Raw genomic sequence first — 16,686 nt, 5'->3', positions numbered from 1 at the left:
GACGCCAGCGGTTTTTATTATTTATTTATTTATTTTTTGGTTTGTTTGTTTGCCGGTGCACGCGCGCGTTAGAGGGGCTAAAAGCTAGCAGCGCGCGAGAGGCACGAGCCAAAAGACCCTCGCGCTGCCCCGCACAGCGTTCTACAAGATGCTCGAGCCGCGCTAACAACAGTCGGTGGAGCTCCGTGACTGAACTCAGCGCAGCTGTCAACGCAACCCGCATTCCACCTCAAGCAGCCTCGGCAGGCAGAGACTTGCCACTGAAAGGCGCACTGTCAGTTTATGCCAGATTTGCCACGCAGCCTCTGGCAAACACAAGACAACCACAACAACAGCACGCGAGTGATGCGTACCATTCTCTTCAAGGTTCAGACTCACGAAGAGCGGATCGTCTAGCCATCTATCGGCGCTGTGCTGCTCTGTATGCCTCGGAAGGAAAGCCCGGTGACGGTGGTGGGTATCGTGTGCGTCCGCTGCAGCTCCAGCGGAAGGTGGATTTTTCATAATTGTGCGACTCCGGACTGACGCGGCGTGACGGAGTCGGCTTGAGGCCGTCCCACCCGCTGAGTCAGCCCGCAGAGCGTCACTTGAGCGGGGCGGAGCAGCAGCGGTGGCCGCGGGGAGTACGGTTCTATTTCAACGGAGTGTGCTTTATACTGGCATGAAGAAAAAACAACTATACTTGCACTGCCAAAGAGTTGCAGGATAGATTCTACAATGAGAAATGGTGTAATTTGTGCCCTGGTAGTGCCATGTCATTCAAAGGAGATTCTTGGAGTCTCATGTAAATACCACGGTACACGAATAAGCAGTCGTGTAATAGTGACTGAAGAGGTGGGCATACTGTGTTTTTATCAAGGTACTTTTGTACTTTTAACAGCGAGGTAAATATAGGCTGCGTTCAAGGTTGTATGGTGCAACCTTACAATTTAAATCATTGGTAATTAGAATACAGTTACATTCAAAAAGTATTTTGATTACTGAACAGATTACTTTGCATTTTATTACCCTCCCAACCCTGGCAATGGGTTTAACTGGAACACCCTAAACCCTTGATCACTTGGAGCATGTTGAAGGCTGATGTCAATTTGTGGAATCAGTAGCGGATTTAGGCATGGGCGACATGTGCAGTTGCCCAGGGCGGCATCTTGCGGTGGGGCGACCCCCGGTCAACAACTAAGGGGGCGTGTTGAAGCGGGTTTTGCCCAAGGCACCATACAACCAGTTGCCTAAAGCATACATCAGAGTAGGCTCGCTCCCTCTGTCAAAATCGAGGGGTTGAGGGCATAGACATATAAAATACGTCTATGGTTGAGGGTCTGTCAACAGAAACGTCCCTAGCTCACTGAACGAAGTGGAACGGACTTAAGAAATGGTGGCGGGGATTCCCCCGAGGGGAAGTGCTTAGGGGGGTTAGAGAGTGGATGTTAAAAGTGAAGTGGAATGCAGCCCTACAGCGCAAAATAATTATGTTGACTCCAGCGCTGCAGGCTCATCTCACTGTAGACGCCGGAAATGTCTTGCCTCTTACTAAAACAGAAAATATGATTGGTTAGAAAATATCCAACTGTGCCTTCAGTTGTGGTCCCGCCTCTTGCTGCTCCGTGAAGAGAATCTCTGTACACTTATTTAAAAAAATAATAATCACAATTCACTCAACGGTGCTGCGGCATCACCTCAGTATAAGTAAAAGTTATGTGTCAAAAGCCTCCTCGCTGTTCTGGCGGCCATACATATCATAGCTCATTTTATGTGGGCATACGCAAAATCCTTTGAAAGATAGGTGGGCATACAGCGGATGCCCTAGACAACACTACTGTGAATAAGGTAATCATTCAATACCATGGTAATGCCATCTAATCAATGTACTAACCAGTGGTGAATTCTCAGGGCCAGCAAAGCCTTCTCTGCTGGCCTAACATGCCAAATAAATAAATATTTTTCATCCTTTCATTCTCAATCACCTTTTTGCCTATGTATTTTTAATCGCTTTCCACTCTTAATTAATCTACAAACAAATAGAGAAAAATGAAAAGTTTATCCAGTCAGAATTTATTCCTTGATGCTTACAAGCAAAGTGTGACAACTGTTTCACATATTGCATGCCCAAAGCAGCGCATGAGTCTGAGCTCCACCCCGTCAGGCCTTCAGAATTTCTTCAGAATCCCTCAACAGTGCAAATGAATGCACATCTAATGTCAGATTGTCAGATTCATCAGCCAATCAGAGTGATTTATTTGTTCTTGGTGGGTGTGATCTTTAGGATATGTCCCAGTCGAGGCCTTCTAGCTGGCCTTGAGTGACACAATCACACTTAAAGTGATGTCCGTAATTCAAGAGCAAAAAGCGTAAGCTCAAGCTGTCTGACGAGTCGGCTGTCACTGCCACATCACCACTGAGAAAGAGATCCTTATGGATTTAAAAACACAAGATGTTCTGCATGACCGTGTGATTGCTTAATTTATTCAAAAGGAAAGGAGGACTGATTTTTCACTTCAAGTAAATTGGTAAGTGCTTTTTGCATTGTTATAGCAACATCAGGAGTTTTCTAAGTGTAAATTAGGCTTGCTGGAGCATTCAGTGTCGGATCAAGTTCTGGCTTTCGTGTGTGGACATGTTTTTAAAATGTCAACTGGTATTGCTAGTTGACTGCCACGTAAAGTATGATGCCCAAAGACATAGAGTGTCTTATTCATTGTGAAACTGTGTTTTCTTAATGGCATGAATCACATTGAAGGCATAGACTTAAAATGCACGGCCTGCGGCTGGTACTAACTATGGTACCACTTTTTTTTTTTTCTGCACTCAGATAAGTTTCCAACACAGTCAAATCCCCTGATAGCGTATATCCTGGAAAATTTGTTTTAGAACGAATTTATTAAAAAAAGCATGCATTAAAAAAATATTCCAGTGCAAGAGACACACCATTTACAAAACTGTAACATAGTAACCATAATTTCTGATAAAGGATTAACGTTACGACATTTGTTATGATTATATTATAGAATTTTAGTAAATTAATAAAGTATGGGATTTCAGTTCTGTAGGTCCATATAATGCAAGTGAATGGGTGCCAAAATTTTGAAGCTCCAAAAATCACATAAGTCAGTATAAAAGTAATCCATAACACTCCAGCAGTTAAATCCATGTCTTCAGAAGTGATATGATTGGTGTGGGCGAGAAACAGATTAATATTTAAGTCCTTTTTTTTTTTTACTGTAAATTCTCCCTGCCCGATAGGCAGCATTATGCAGGAAGAATGCGAATGGCCAAAAAACAAAAGGAGAATGTGGAAGTGAAAGTGTACATTTGTAGTTCAAAAGAACTTAAATATTAATCTGTTTCACACCCACACCTATTATATCGCTTCTGAAGATATGGATTAAAACACTGGAGTCTTATGGATTACTTTTATGCTGCTTTTATGTGCTTTTTGGAGCTTAAAAGTTCTGGTCACCATTCACTTGCATTGTATGGACCAACAGAGCTGAAATATTCTTCTAAAAATCTTCATTTGTGTTCTGCTGAAAAAAGAAAGTCATACACATCTGGGGTGGCATGAGGGTGAGTAAATGATGAGAGAATTTGCATTTTTGGGTGAACTATCCCTATAAGGTGAGGTTATGCTGAATTAAACCTTATTACCAGAGTCAAGAACAGCAAATACACATACTCACAGTAACTGACACAAACACATGTGTACTCAAGCAGACACTGATACTAATAGAGACCTCAGTCATTGTCTGTAACAGGCCACTTTGGCTGAATTTACAAATGATCTTCAGTCATTTAAAAAGCCCATTTTGTTGTAATTTCTTTTTTAATTTCAATTATTAATTCTTCGCAGTGGAAGAAAATTTAACTATTCATTAGTATATTGTGAAAAAATACAAACAATATGGTATAAAACGATCATTTAAAAAAGTGAAAGTTAAACAGCAGGTTGATGTGGAGATTTAAGGCCCCTTAAAGATTAATTTCCATCTGTCAGAATGAGTTAATAGTCAGATGTGTGGAAAGTGTTGCAGTGTATGCCTGTTTGCAGTGATGTAATGGACAGATTCAGTGTAAAGAGTTTCATCAGTCTAAAACACTTACAACATTCATGTCACATCAACATAAAACACTTATTAGGTGGCATTTCCCTTCTGTTGTGTGTTTGAGGAAATATAATATATAATATAAATCTGAGATCTGTCAGCATTCTCTCACTCCACCAGCATATCCAGAGTTTCCATCTAAACAGAGAGACAAGAGACAGACATTACTCTAATTTATGATTTTACACCACTACAGCAGAAAGATCTACACACATTCAGTAAAGTGCTTATTTGATGTTACTGTTGAAAACACAGGACACATGGAATTAAAGGGGTCATGACATGAGAAATCAAATTTTTCTTGATCTTTTCACATGTAAGAGTTTATTGTACTATAAAAACATACTGTAAGTTTCAGAACTCAAAACTTCCTCCTTACTGCAAAAAGAGCATTTGTTGAAACCAATCTGCCAAAATGACTCATTCTCTACTTCCTCATTGTGATGTCACAGTGTTGTATATATTTACATCTGACTGCCTCCACAACAACACATCAATGCCTACTTTACGTTATCACTTCTGTAGCCCCACCCAGTAGTGGTGAGCAGTGAGATGGCAATGAGAGAGCAGGTCAGTCAAGAGCAGAGAGCCAATCAGAACAGTGGGCGTTTACAGTCAAGACTCAAAGGAGAAGCAGCACCAAAACAGTGTTTCTGACAGAGGGTCAGAATGAGGGTGGAAAATCATCATATTTTACAAATAAATGAATTTTTTTTTTTTTTTTTGTGCAAAAACTTTACTGATATTATAAGTGAACCTCAAGGAACAGGTTAAAGTAGTTAAAAAAGGCATGTCGTGACCCCTTTAACGTGTTCATTAATGGGTGGGTTAGTGACGTGCTCTGCACATTTCAGTGTCCAAAGCAAATTTAGAATATAAAACTATATAATCGTTTTTAAGCAATAAATGACAACAGTTAAAATTAGCTTGAAGACAAAGTCATTTCTAACTTAGTTTACTAAATATTCAGCATGAAATTTACAGTGATATCTCAACATAAAAGTCTATACAGAAGCTCAAATATCTTTTTTTATTTTGGTATAGTTTAGATCTGAGAAGTATCAGAGTATGGCATTTTCAAAGAGTGAATTCAATAAATCATAAAACCTCATACATTTAGACTATAATTTGAAAGCATGAGTTTCAAAGAAAACAAATTCTGCAGAATGTAAAATAAGCTGTAAAGAAGTCCTTATTTGTCACTGATTCATGTTAATTGTTGAGGTTAATAAATGTATGTTTATTAGCAACAGAGACATGCAGGTGAGTCTGACTGCAAACTGAAAATATCATGCAACTAATAAACACGAGCTGGAGAGACAGAGGAGCAACATTCAAATACTCTGCCATACACATCTACTACACAAAGGAGGACAATACGAGTACTCTAGTACCATCTTTTGGTGTGCATGTGTACTACAGCAAATTAGGTTTTAGGGTGTGTTCACACTTGGCAGGTTTGGTTCGATTAAAACGAACTCTGGTGTGATTGCTCTGTTAGTGCGGTTCATTTGAACAAGTGTGAACGCTGTCACCCGAACCTTGGTGCGCACCAAACGAGCGGACTGAGACCGCCTGAAAGTGGGTCTCAGTCCGCTTCCAAACGAACTCTGGTGAGGTTCGATTGATATATATGAACGCAACATGGACCAAAGACATCTAAACGGACCAAAAACAGGAAGTAATTTGCCTAATACTGACCTGAAGCATACCTGGTTCTTCTCATCATAGGAGCTATGTTGCCCATTACAGTTCGGTACAGGTGTCGGAATTGCCGTCAGCCGTCCTTGCAGCATATCTTCGTTTGTGTGTACAACGGGGGAATTTCTGGCGATGTTTTGACTCCTTTACACATTTTATTAGCTCTTCGTTTGTTCTCAGCTGGTAAAAATACCACCATATATACATATATAAATCCAACGAGCGTATTTAGCCCAGCAGCCAGCATTGTTTTGGATGATCGTCAAGTTCCGTCACAAAATATACGTCATAAAAGCTGTCCAATCAGGTTGTGACTTCTTCCTGATGCCTTTGGTTTTGTATCATTAGGTTCGGTGTTAAAAATGCCAGTGTGAACGCTAATCGAACCAGGACTAAATGTATCATTTTCTTTTTTGGTCCAGACCAACAGAACCGAACTACAAGTGTGATCACACTCTTAGAGAAGGAAGATGTGCAAAAGAGAGACAGCAGGGCAGGGGTCAGCACCGAGCACGTGTAACTATTAGAATGAGGAACAAAAATGAATTCAAACCTGATAATAATGGCTTCCTGGATTCGTCCAGTACCTGAAGGATAACCAAGTCAAATCGCAAGTCTTATACCTACATATACATATACATGCATCTACTGTACACACTGTAAACACTTACACATGTATATATCTCAGTCATAAAACATCTCTCTCACACACAGACACATGAGGTATCATGGTAAATCACATCCAGATGGACTTTTACAATCCAATCAGAAGCACTTTGACACAAATAGAAGAATCTTTTGTCTAATCAGAATGACTCACCTGGTAAGTGGTACCAGCCCAGAACTGTCTGAACTCCTTCCGGACGGATGCTAGAATGGAGCTGGTGAGGAGAGTACAGGGGACCAGATACAGCAGAGCGGGCTGACCCATCTTAGTCGCCAACAACACTGCAAACGTCACCACTAGTCCCACGCAGTAAGCTACACACACAACACACTGTTAGTTTAAACTGGAGTTTTTGTTCCGACTGGAATCGTTTTGCTTGAATGTGCAGAAGAACAATGCAGTAGATGACATGCTCGTACCGATAGCACAGGAGATGAAGTATATTCTGCTAGAATTGCCTATCCACACGTCAAACCTGTGACAGTATGCAACCAGCAGCCCTGCAGGCAGAAAACAGCAGTCACCACAACACACACACATAATAGAGGTGTTACCTGACCCGAGTCCAACAGAATTTTGGGGCTGTGTTTCATGCATGTACTTACAAGTTAAGCTCAGTTGACAGCATTTGTGACAATGTTGATTTCCACAAAAAACAATTTCGACTTGTCACCCACGTTTATTTAAAAAAAGAAAAATAATGCAGATTACACTGAGGAACTTACAGTTGAAGTGAATGGGGCCAGTCCGTAAATATTAAAATACACACACCGTTTCAAAAGTTTAGCCACAAGACATAAACATTACAGATGTTAATATGATTTCACTGTAATACAATCACTTACTAACCGTATGTGCATAGTTATTTCCAATATTACAACTTTGTTGCCATGATGATGGATAAACCCTGCGTTTTGTTTTTTGTTTTTTTTCACACAAACTTTTTATCACACTAAAATCAAGTTAACACGTTTAATGTTTACATCTTGTGAAAATACTTTTGAAACCGTTTTTATTTTAGCGTTTATTGACTGGCCCCATTCACTTCCATTGTGAGTGCCTCACTGTAAGTGTGATTTTAAATAAACAAGGAACGAAAATATTTTCTGTAGTAATCAATATTATGCTAAAATGCTGTCAAACTTAAAGGAATGTTCCTGGTTCAGTACAAGTTAAGCTCAATCGACAGAATTTGTGGCATTATGTTGATTGCCACAAAAATTTATTTCGACTCATCCCTCCTTTTCTTAAAAAAAAAAAAAAAAGCAAAAATCACGGTTACAGTGAGGCACTTATAATGGAAGTGAATGGGGCCAAATTTTGGAGGGTTTAAAGACAGAAATTTGAAACTTATAATTTTATAAAAGTACTTACATTAATTCTTCTGTTAAAACTCATGTATTATTTGCACTGTAAAGTTACATTTACATTTATGCATTTGGCAGACGCTTTTATCCAAAGCGACTTACAGTGCCCTTATTACAGGGACAATCCCCCTGGAGCAACCTGGAGTTAAGTGCCTTGCTCAAGGACACAATGGTGGTGGCTGTGGGGATTGAACCAGCAACCCTCTGCTTACAAGTTCAGTGCTATAGTCCACTACGCCACCACCACTCCAAAGTTGATTAAATGGTCATTTTAACAGTTGTTTTAGGGTTTGTTGACTACATCGTCATGGTAACGAAGTTGTAAAATTGACTATAACTTTACACAGAAAAGGTTAGTAAGTAATTTTATCACACTGAAATCATGTGAACACACATATTGTTTATGTCTTGTGGCTAAACTTTTGAAACAGTGAATATTTTAATGTTTAAAAAGTCTACCACACTGTAACCCAGATTTTTTCTATTTTTAAAGATAAGGAAGGATGAGTCGAAATACATTTTGTGGTAATCAGTATTATGCCACAAACGTAATGTCATGACAATAAGAGTCACGTTGGGTCATAGGCTAAGTGTTATGTCTGTGATTGTGTGGAAAACTCTCACCTGGTACAATGATGTCACCGTAGCCCAGGATGGAGAACTGTGTCATACACAGATTCTGAGCCAATGACGAGAACTGTGGGATACGCATCACTACAGGCAACTGGAAAACACACACATTACTGTCTAAATGCCACAGAACTCTCACACTTTACACAAATACACACAAACAGCATGTGTTGGCAATTAGTGTCTAGAGCTGAATGCTAACCAAAATGACACACACTCATCTAGACAAACACACATGCAGGTCACACACTCATAAAGCTTCTTACTTTCTCATAGGAGGATGAGAAGTCTCCTGGAACCTCTACCACCTTACCATCAGTCTAAAACCAAAAGCAGAACCAGCCAGTGCTGTTAGTACCACACAAACACATACACACACACACACACACACACACACACCACTTAACATGACGTGTCACACTCACCTTTTCTCCACCTGCACCCGGGCCCAGAGCAACCTGCACCATGATACTCTCTCCATTCTGAAATCACACACATATTAAAGAGATAATTTCCCTTAAAAATTAAAATTCTTTCATTATTGTCTCACCCTCATGTTGTTCCAAACTGGTCACTTATGTTAATTTTCATTGTATGGTCAAAAGATGCAACATTCTGCTGAACACAGGGCCGGAGTGGCTAATAGGGGGGATCGGGAGAATTTACCGCTGGGCTGGTAAAAATTGGGCCGGTTAGGTCCGCATGTTGATAAACTTTCATCATTTGTCATATAACTGTTGCCAACCATCCGTATCATCCGGTATTTAAGGGATTAGTATTGCATTCCGTATTAACAGACACAGTCTCTACCGTATCTTATCATCTCACACCCAAACAAATGAGAGAGTAGCCTGTGAGAGACTGTAGTCTCACAATCTCTGAAATCCTCTTCTCTAGTAGTGAAGAATGATAACAATATTATTTTTTGTCACAAAATAACAGAATACTCAAAGTAAATGAATACAGATGCAACAGTACGACACAGTACAAAAATAATGGGACTAAACTGAGCGGAGGTCTTTTAATATTGTATCTTGCGCTAAAACACTCTTAAAGAGACAGCAACCATTTCCCCTTTGTCTTGAACATTTACATCCAATAAAAGAAAAGTTAGTTAGTTTTAGACTTTTATTACACTCTTATTGTTGGAAAATGGCACGTTTTTGAATGGCATGTAAAATTGTAAAGACAATCACCCAACATTCATTGTTTCACTGGATATGTTGCTATTTTAATGATTTAAAATACAAGAAGTAAATTATGACAGAATTTACATATTTGAGTGAACTATCCCTTTAACAATAAAGCAATAACACAAACCCAAACTAATCTACAGACGGGTGAGTGTCTCTCAAACAGTGAGTGTGTATGAGGTGTCACTCACAGGCGTCATGAACGGTGTGATGAAGACGAAGAAGACGTCATAGACCAGCAGCAGACTCAGCAGTATCACACAGATCTACAGGGATCATGCAAACACACGTCAAACATGCAGCCACAGCAGCATGTTACTGCAGCCATGAGTAAAAACATGCGCTACCTTAAAGTTTGAGAGGGTGATGGTCTTCAGGAAGTTCAGACAGAACGCCACACCCAACAGATCCTGCAGAATCCAGATCCACCTGCACAGACCCGAACAGAACCAGAGGAACACTGTCAAAACACAAGTTCCATGGCTGTGTGTGTTTTAGTCCATAGTCTGAAATCAGCAGTTCCAATCTGATTGGCTGACTGCTACACAATTTCCAGGAGTTAGCGTGCGCACAGGTTTACAGTATATCAATCCACAAGGAAACAAAGATGTGTTTTTAAGGTACCAGGCTGCAAGAAGAAATAGCTGGATTTGGCAAAGCATTTGAAACATTAGTTAAATCAAATTTTGCAATAGTTGAATCAAAGATCTTCAGAGTTTTGTTTGAGGCACTTGACATCCATGAGTAGAGCAGATCTGTATATTCCACTTTGTTGTTACTTATTACTTTTGGCAGACATAAATTCTGATCACAAACACAAACTTTCGCTAATTGAATTTGACCAGACTTTTGCGTGTACCTGTCATCGTTCCTGTAAACTCCCCAGATCACAGCCAGTGTGATGCAGACAGCGGCGAGCAGCAGCGAGCGCACAGAGAGAGATTTTCCCCTGCAGGAGACACTGGAAACACACACCAGATTAAACATATTTTGTTATTTTGATTAGATAATCAAGTGTTCTATGCACCAAATCATTTTTTATTTTTTGGTTATAATTAGGATTTTGGTTGAACAACTGCATCTGGGACTTTATTCATTTTGGACTCTAGTAGCTTCTATATGTCTGTGCCCGTCACAGTAAGAAAAGACTATGAAACATTCTATTATTTAACATTCTATAAAACGATTTAAAAAATTTGTTTTGCCGATTAACCGGTTATCTGCCTTTTCCACCACCTTATTTACTGACATCAACAAAATCCACTATCGGTCGACCTCTAGTACAAACTGTGCAGTATACAGAACGAAGTATGCTAGTATTCCATTTTAAACAAAGCCAATGAGTACGTGTTTGTGATTGTTAATTTCAGCTGATGCAGGACTTCTGTCTATACTCATTCTTCTTGATTTAAGCGCAGCTTTTGACACTATCTCACACAATATTCTATTAGAGAGTTTATTATCCATTGGTATTACAGGCACTTCTCGCTTGGTTTACATCTTATCTCTCTGGTCGCACTCAGTTCGTTAAATTGAATAAATTTTGTTCACAGTGTTCTCCAGTTACTACTGGAGTTCCACAGGGATCAGTCTTAGGCCCTTTATTATTTATAATCTATCTCCTACCTCTCGGTTATATTTTTAGGAAATTTGGAATCCACTTTCACTGCTATGCTGATGACACCCAGCTCTATATGTCCACCAAGCCAAATTTTTCTCTTCCACCGTTTTCCCTTCATAACTGTTTACTTGAAATACAATCATGGTTTTCTTGTAATTTCCTCAAACTCAATAGTAATAAAACTGAGGTAGTTCTTGTAGGTACTAAGCATAATCTTGTCAATTCAAAAAGTTTTGCTCTGACCATTGACAATTCCACTGTCCTTCCCTGTTTGAAAGTTAAGAGTCTGGGTGTCATTCTGGATAGCACTCTTTCTTTTGAAGTACATGTAAATAATATCACCCGGACTGCTTATTTCCACTTGTGCACCATAAATCGTCTTCATTCATCTCATTCAACTCACAGCACTGTCACTCTCATACATGCTCTGGTCATGTCCCGTTTGGATTATTGTAATTCCCTTCTATTTGGTCTACCGCAAAAACTTCAGTATAAATTACAGCTGGTACAAAACTCAGCTGCACAGATTATTTCACAAACCCCTAACTCTGTCCATATAACTCCTATTCTTCAACAACTTCACTGACTTTCTGTTAAATTTCATATTGAATACAAGATTCTGTTACTGACTTTTAAGGCTCTTCATAGCCTAGCACCTTCCTATCTTCTAGATCTTCTTAATATATATTCTCCTACCCGTACTCTTAGATCCTGCTCCTCTCTCTCTCTTGTGATACCTTCGGTTTGTCTGACTTCTGTGGTGTCCAGATCCTTTAGCAGTGCTGCTTCACGACTCTGGAACTCTTTACCACCAGATATCCGTAATTGTGATTGTCTTTCCACTTTCAGGTCTCTCCTCAAAACTCACCTTTTTAAATTGGCTTACTACAAATAACCTTTATTTATGAATGTATTCATTTTTATGATTATGCATATTTTTATTTGTGATTTTAGATTTGTATCTTTTATGTTCTTATTGTAAACTTGATTATGTATGTGAAGTGTCCTTGAGAGTCTTGAAAGGTGCTTATAAATAAAATGTATTATTATTATAATTATTATTGTGTAACAAATGTTCACAAATGAGCCAAAAATGGCTTGATAAAATTTTTTAAATGCCAAAAGGTGTTTGTCTCATCTCACTCCCTATGTCATGAACCAGTATATCGTTAACAAGAATTCAGCCACTGGAAAGGATGTTGATCCACTGAGCATTGGGACACTATTGCCTAATTACCTGCGACACAGTTACGAGGTCACGCTTTTAAACACAACTGTTATTAATCAACAACATCACTGTTTAAATGACACTATCGTGTGTTTTCATTGTAGATATTCAAATGTATAGTGTTATTATGGAAGATAAATGACATAAATTAAGAAACAAATATAAACGTATTTTCTTTTTTCTCCCCAATTTGGAATGCCCAATTCCCAATGCGCTCTAAGTCCTTATGGTGACTCGCCTCAATCCGGGTGGCGGAGGATGAATCTCAGTTGTCTCCGCATCTGAGACCGTCAATCCACGCATCTTATCACTCGCGTGTTACCGCGGAGACATAGCGCGTGTGGAGGCTTCGCGCTACTCTCCGCGATCCACGTACAACTCACCACACGCCCCACCGAGAGCGAGAACAACACATTATAGCGACCACGAGGAGGTTATACCATGTGACTCTACCCCCACTAGCAACCAGGCCAATTGGTTGCTTAGGAAGCCTGACTGGAGTCACTCAGCACTACCTGGATTCAAACTTGTGACTCCAGGTGTGATAGTCAGCGTCTTTACTTATAAACTTATTTTCAATCTTTTTCTAACAACTCTAATATTTAAAAAAGTTTCCCTTTCATGAACATTATGGATGAAAGCTAATTCTCTTTTAAAGAGAAAATAAGGCTTGGACTTCATAGTTTTACACTTGTGCTCGTCCTTTAACAACTTGAAAGACTTCAGAAGACATGACGACGTTTCCGATAAGGGAACATAGAGAGAAACGATGCTCCCTGGTTTTTATGGTGCATTCTGGGAATTTTTAGAGAGCAAATGTTTCAGTGCACTGGAAGGATTTTGCAATAGTGACAGCCCTAGAAATGGCCGACTCCCTGGTAAGTGCCCTGACTACTGAACTAGGAAACTAATTGAGATGCACCCCATAATTAAATCAAGAACAATAGAAGTCTACGGGAGGTCCTCACAATTATATGTGTATAAGCTTGTCTGGTGTGTGTGTGTATTCACCTGAGCATTCCACAGCCCACAGCTGTCATTAGTGAATCCAGACAGTTATAGAGCGCCGTCGCTGACGCCAGACAGAATATGACAATAATCACATAAACTACAAGAGAAAACAACCAATCACATTACTCACATCACTTCCTGAAGAGTTACAGTAAGTTTTACTGTACATTAGGGCTATACAGACTCACCTAGCCAGCGGTAGAAGAAATACATGAGTACCAGCATCACACACATCATACCCACAAACAGCAGAACCTTGAGAGGAGAGTAAAGAGACAACTCGCTGCTGTCAGAACGCACGTCGTTCACATCTGCTGAAGGGCCTGCAGTCTGCTTCACCCTGCACGCACACACCATCCCATCAGCACATGACAATATTGTGCACTTTTTAATGGTTACTTTGTTATTTTTAGAACTCAACAGTGTCCGTTCCCTTTCACATCCATCATTATTATATGGAAAAGAGCAGCACGAATATGTCTGCTAAACATCTCCTTTTGTGTTCAACAGAACAAAGGAAGACTTACTGGTTCGGAACAACATGAAGGTGAGTTAATTATGACAGAATCACTCACTTTTCCGCTGCTCCGCTCCAGAACCCTCCCATGGCCACCGTAAACACAGCGAGCAATAACATAACTATGATGCTGGCATCAAACAGCGGCACAGGTGGATCGTATAACCTCACCTCCATTCTATCTAGAAACACCTGAGAGCAGAGATTTATGAAGAACAAACAGAGAATGGATGCTTTTTCAGCACTGTAGGTCCTCACAATGTAAATGAATAGTGACCACAACTTCCAAAAAGCACATAACAGCAGCTTAAAATAATACATAAGACTCCAGTAGTTTAATCCATGTCTTCTGAAGTGATCTAATCGATTTTGGATGAGAACCGATCAAAATGCAACTCAGTCGTATTTATAACTTTTATGCTGCCTTTATGTACTTTTTGGAGCTTCAAAGTCTTGGTCACCATTCATTTGTATTGTATGGACCTACAGAGCTGAGATATTCTTCTAAAAATCTTTATTTGTGTTCAGCAGAAGAAAGAAAGTCATACACATCTGTGATGGCATGAAGGTGGGTAAATGATTTTTTGGGGAATTTTTGGGTGAACTATTCTTTTAATTCCATCATTCCAGCATGAATTAATTGAATGCAGCAAGAGTCACATAGAAGATCAGAGTCACATGGTTCTTTACCTGCAGGGCGTCCAGAAAGTCACGATGCCTCATTAGGGCTAGAGGAATATTCACTTTCCTGTACTCTGAGTCGTTCGCTGATGGAGTCACCTGGTGTAAACGTGAGGTTTTAAAGAGGAGCTCACATACAGTATAAGTAACAGGATGAGGGTAAATTTGAACTCTTACCATACTCTCAGTGCTGGTAACCAGAAGTGCAGTTGCACCCAGTTCTTGAGCGACTTGCGCTTTCGTACTGAAATCACACTCCCCTCGCATGACCGCCACAGCCTTACCCTGAAGAGAACCTGGGGTCAGCTGACCCCGCTCACACAGGGGACTGGACGTCAGGTTCACTAATGGGTATGGTTGCTGCACACACACACACACACACACTCAGTACAACTAACAATGGTACTATTTATGTTGGATCTTAACAAAATAACCTCTGGATGAACATTCCTAACTATTAAAAAACAGTTCACAAAAAAATTCTGTCATAATTTCTTACCCTCGTGTAGTTCCAAACCCTGACTTTCTTCAGTGGAACACAAAAAGAGATGTTTAGCTAAATATTTAGGGGCTGACAGCCTCCCTCAGTTATGGTTCACATTCATTGCATCTTTTTTCCGTACAATGAAAGAGAATGGTGACTGAGGCTGTCATTCTGCATAACTTAACCTTTTGTGTTCCATAGAAGAGTGAAAGTCAGGGGCGTCACAACCATTATAACTGGGGGGACATGTCTCCCTCTCTTTTAGAAATAACCAAATTCGTATTGTCCTATTGTGAAGAGAGGCTGATGAGATTTAGAATTTTAAGTTTATGTTTGCTTTTATGTATGATGAATGTCTTTGCTTTAATTTAATAATTCTGAATGGTGAATAAATTCCCTTGAATCTGATTGCCAATGTTGATTAACTTCTCTTCAGATGAATGTGATGATGTGTATAAATGCTCTCACAGCTCCAGTGAGTGAGTGTGAGATGTTGCTCCATGAGGAGTTGTACACCAGACAGTATTCTCTAACTGTAGATCCTTCAGACACGTGTAGAATCGCCTCATGACCACCGACCTGTGACAGAACACACCAAATAAAAGAAAATAAGTCGCCATTAAAGACGAGCGCCTACTTCATGACGCTTCAGATTTGATTTAGTTTCATGTCTTACCTGAGAGCAAAACATCAACGCGAGGTATATCAACAGATTTACTGCCATTTCTGTCGCTTCTGGTCAGATGTCCTCCAGAAAACGAGTTTTTATATTTTGTGTCTTACTTTTAAAGAACCGTAATTTCACTGTCTGAGTTTCGCTTTTGTCATGTTTATTTTAACAATAACACTTCCGCCTTCTGCCGTACAGTCACATTACCGAGAAAGAAGCGTCACGCGCTTCTGCCCACAAAAACAGAGCCCTTCTAAAATAGAAACCTACAAGCTGAGTTCCCCATATTAGTGACCGCGGTGATCGCATACAGACATGGCGGTACACTGACGAGGAGACAAGAGCCCTTTTTAATGGATGTCTATGAAGGAGATTCTTCAGTACGCTGAATACAATGCTTTTGTGAGGAAACAGCTCATCGATTAATGAATTGACCGCCTGTACGCTAATATTCCACATGTTTTATACTAAACAATCCTTACTATGTGCGCAGTTTACTACGATAAAAATGGATCTTCTCTTTAATTTCCCTAAGAGATGACACGGACAATTTTGCGACAGGGAGGTGTTCGTTTACGGCTCTCCATATTCATTTGTTTGGTATCCGCAAACGGCGACCTACTGTCGTAACACGCTAGTTACCGTCTTCTATGGTTAAAACGCGGAGCTTTTCATCGTAGGTACAGAAGGTCTCTGCACAAAAACTTCCATACGAACAAAATCCATGAACATATGTCATTTGTAATGAACATTTTGTAACGCCTAATTCATAAGAACGATTAAATATTTGCCGAAATTTGAAACGTTTTTTGATGC

The 16,686-nt window shown here is 39.8% G+C and overlaps 2 protein-coding genes across 6 annotated transcripts in view; both read right to left on the bottom strand.

Moving 5' to 3' along the window:
• Nucleotides 1-1,899, bottom strand: part of LOC127417430 (transient receptor potential cation channel subfamily M member 7-like) — a 45,905-nt gene extending 44,006 nt beyond the window's left edge. Inside the window, exon 1 of one of the 4 annotated variants that reach the window (XR_007893275.1) lies at nt 379-1,899. Coding sequence is in view for 3 of the 4 variants with exons in the window: in XM_051657487.1 (XP_051513447.1) it covers nt 379-504 (126 nt within the window). In the remaining variant the exon portion in view is untranslated. Of the gene's footprint in view, nt 1-353 lie in introns of all 4 variants that reach the window. The other 3 variants (XM_051657487.1, XM_051657486.1, XM_051657488.1) reach the window with 3 other exon arrangements.
• Nucleotides 1,900-2,443: 544 nt separating this feature from the next.
• LOC127417435 (signal peptide peptidase-like 2A) lies at nt 2,444-16,100 on the bottom strand. Of its 2 annotated transcripts, XM_051657497.1 has the most exons (17): nt 15,877-16,100; nt 15,669-15,779; nt 14,894-15,076; nt 14,726-14,815; nt 14,094-14,227; nt 13,707-13,858; nt 13,519-13,615; nt 10,518-10,619; nt 10,006-10,087; nt 9,850-9,924; nt 8,891-8,947; nt 8,732-8,785; nt 8,460-8,559; nt 6,888-6,968; nt 6,622-6,782; nt 6,355-6,388; nt 2,444-4,238 (listed from the first exon to the last, which is right to left on the bottom strand). In XM_051657497.1, the coding sequence occupies exons 1-17, from the start codon at nt 15,922-15,924 to the stop codon at nt 4,198-4,200; spliced, it is 1,602 nt and encodes a 533-aa protein (XP_051513457.1). In that variant the 5' UTR covers nt 15,925-16,100; the 3' UTR covers nt 2,444-4,197. The 2 variants fall into 2 exon arrangements, with proteins under 2 accessions (XP_051513457.1, XP_051513458.1); XM_051657498.1 differs by lacking the exon at nt 8,732-8,785.
• Between the last annotated feature and the right edge of the window lie 586 nt (nt 16,101-16,686).

This window comes from Myxocyprinus asiaticus, chromosome 26, assembly GCF_019703515.2.
Source record: "Myxocyprinus asiaticus isolate MX2 ecotype Aquarium Trade chromosome 26, UBuf_Myxa_2, whole genome shotgun sequence".
Taxonomy (NCBI): domain Eukaryota; kingdom Metazoa; phylum Chordata; class Actinopteri; order Cypriniformes; family Catostomidae; genus Myxocyprinus; species Myxocyprinus asiaticus.
The sequence above is the reverse complement of the archived record's forward strand: the minus strand, read 5'-3'. Positions and strand labels throughout refer to the sequence as shown.

Bases quoted from the DNA above. Each gene is read 5' to 3' on its own strand.
- LOC127417435 (XM_051657497.1), bottom strand. From the start codon at position 15,924: ATGGCAGTAAATCTGTTGATATACCTCGCGTTGATGTTTTGCTCTCAG. The intron at 9,925-10,005 runs GTAGCGCATGTT...TGATCCCTGTAG, and splicing joins TCACCCTCTCAAACTTTAAG to ATCTGTGTGATACTGCTGAG. The intron at 6,783-6,887 runs GTACGAGCATGT...TTGTGTGTGTAG, and splicing joins CTTCATCTCCTGTGCTATCG to CTTACTGCGTGGGACTAGTG.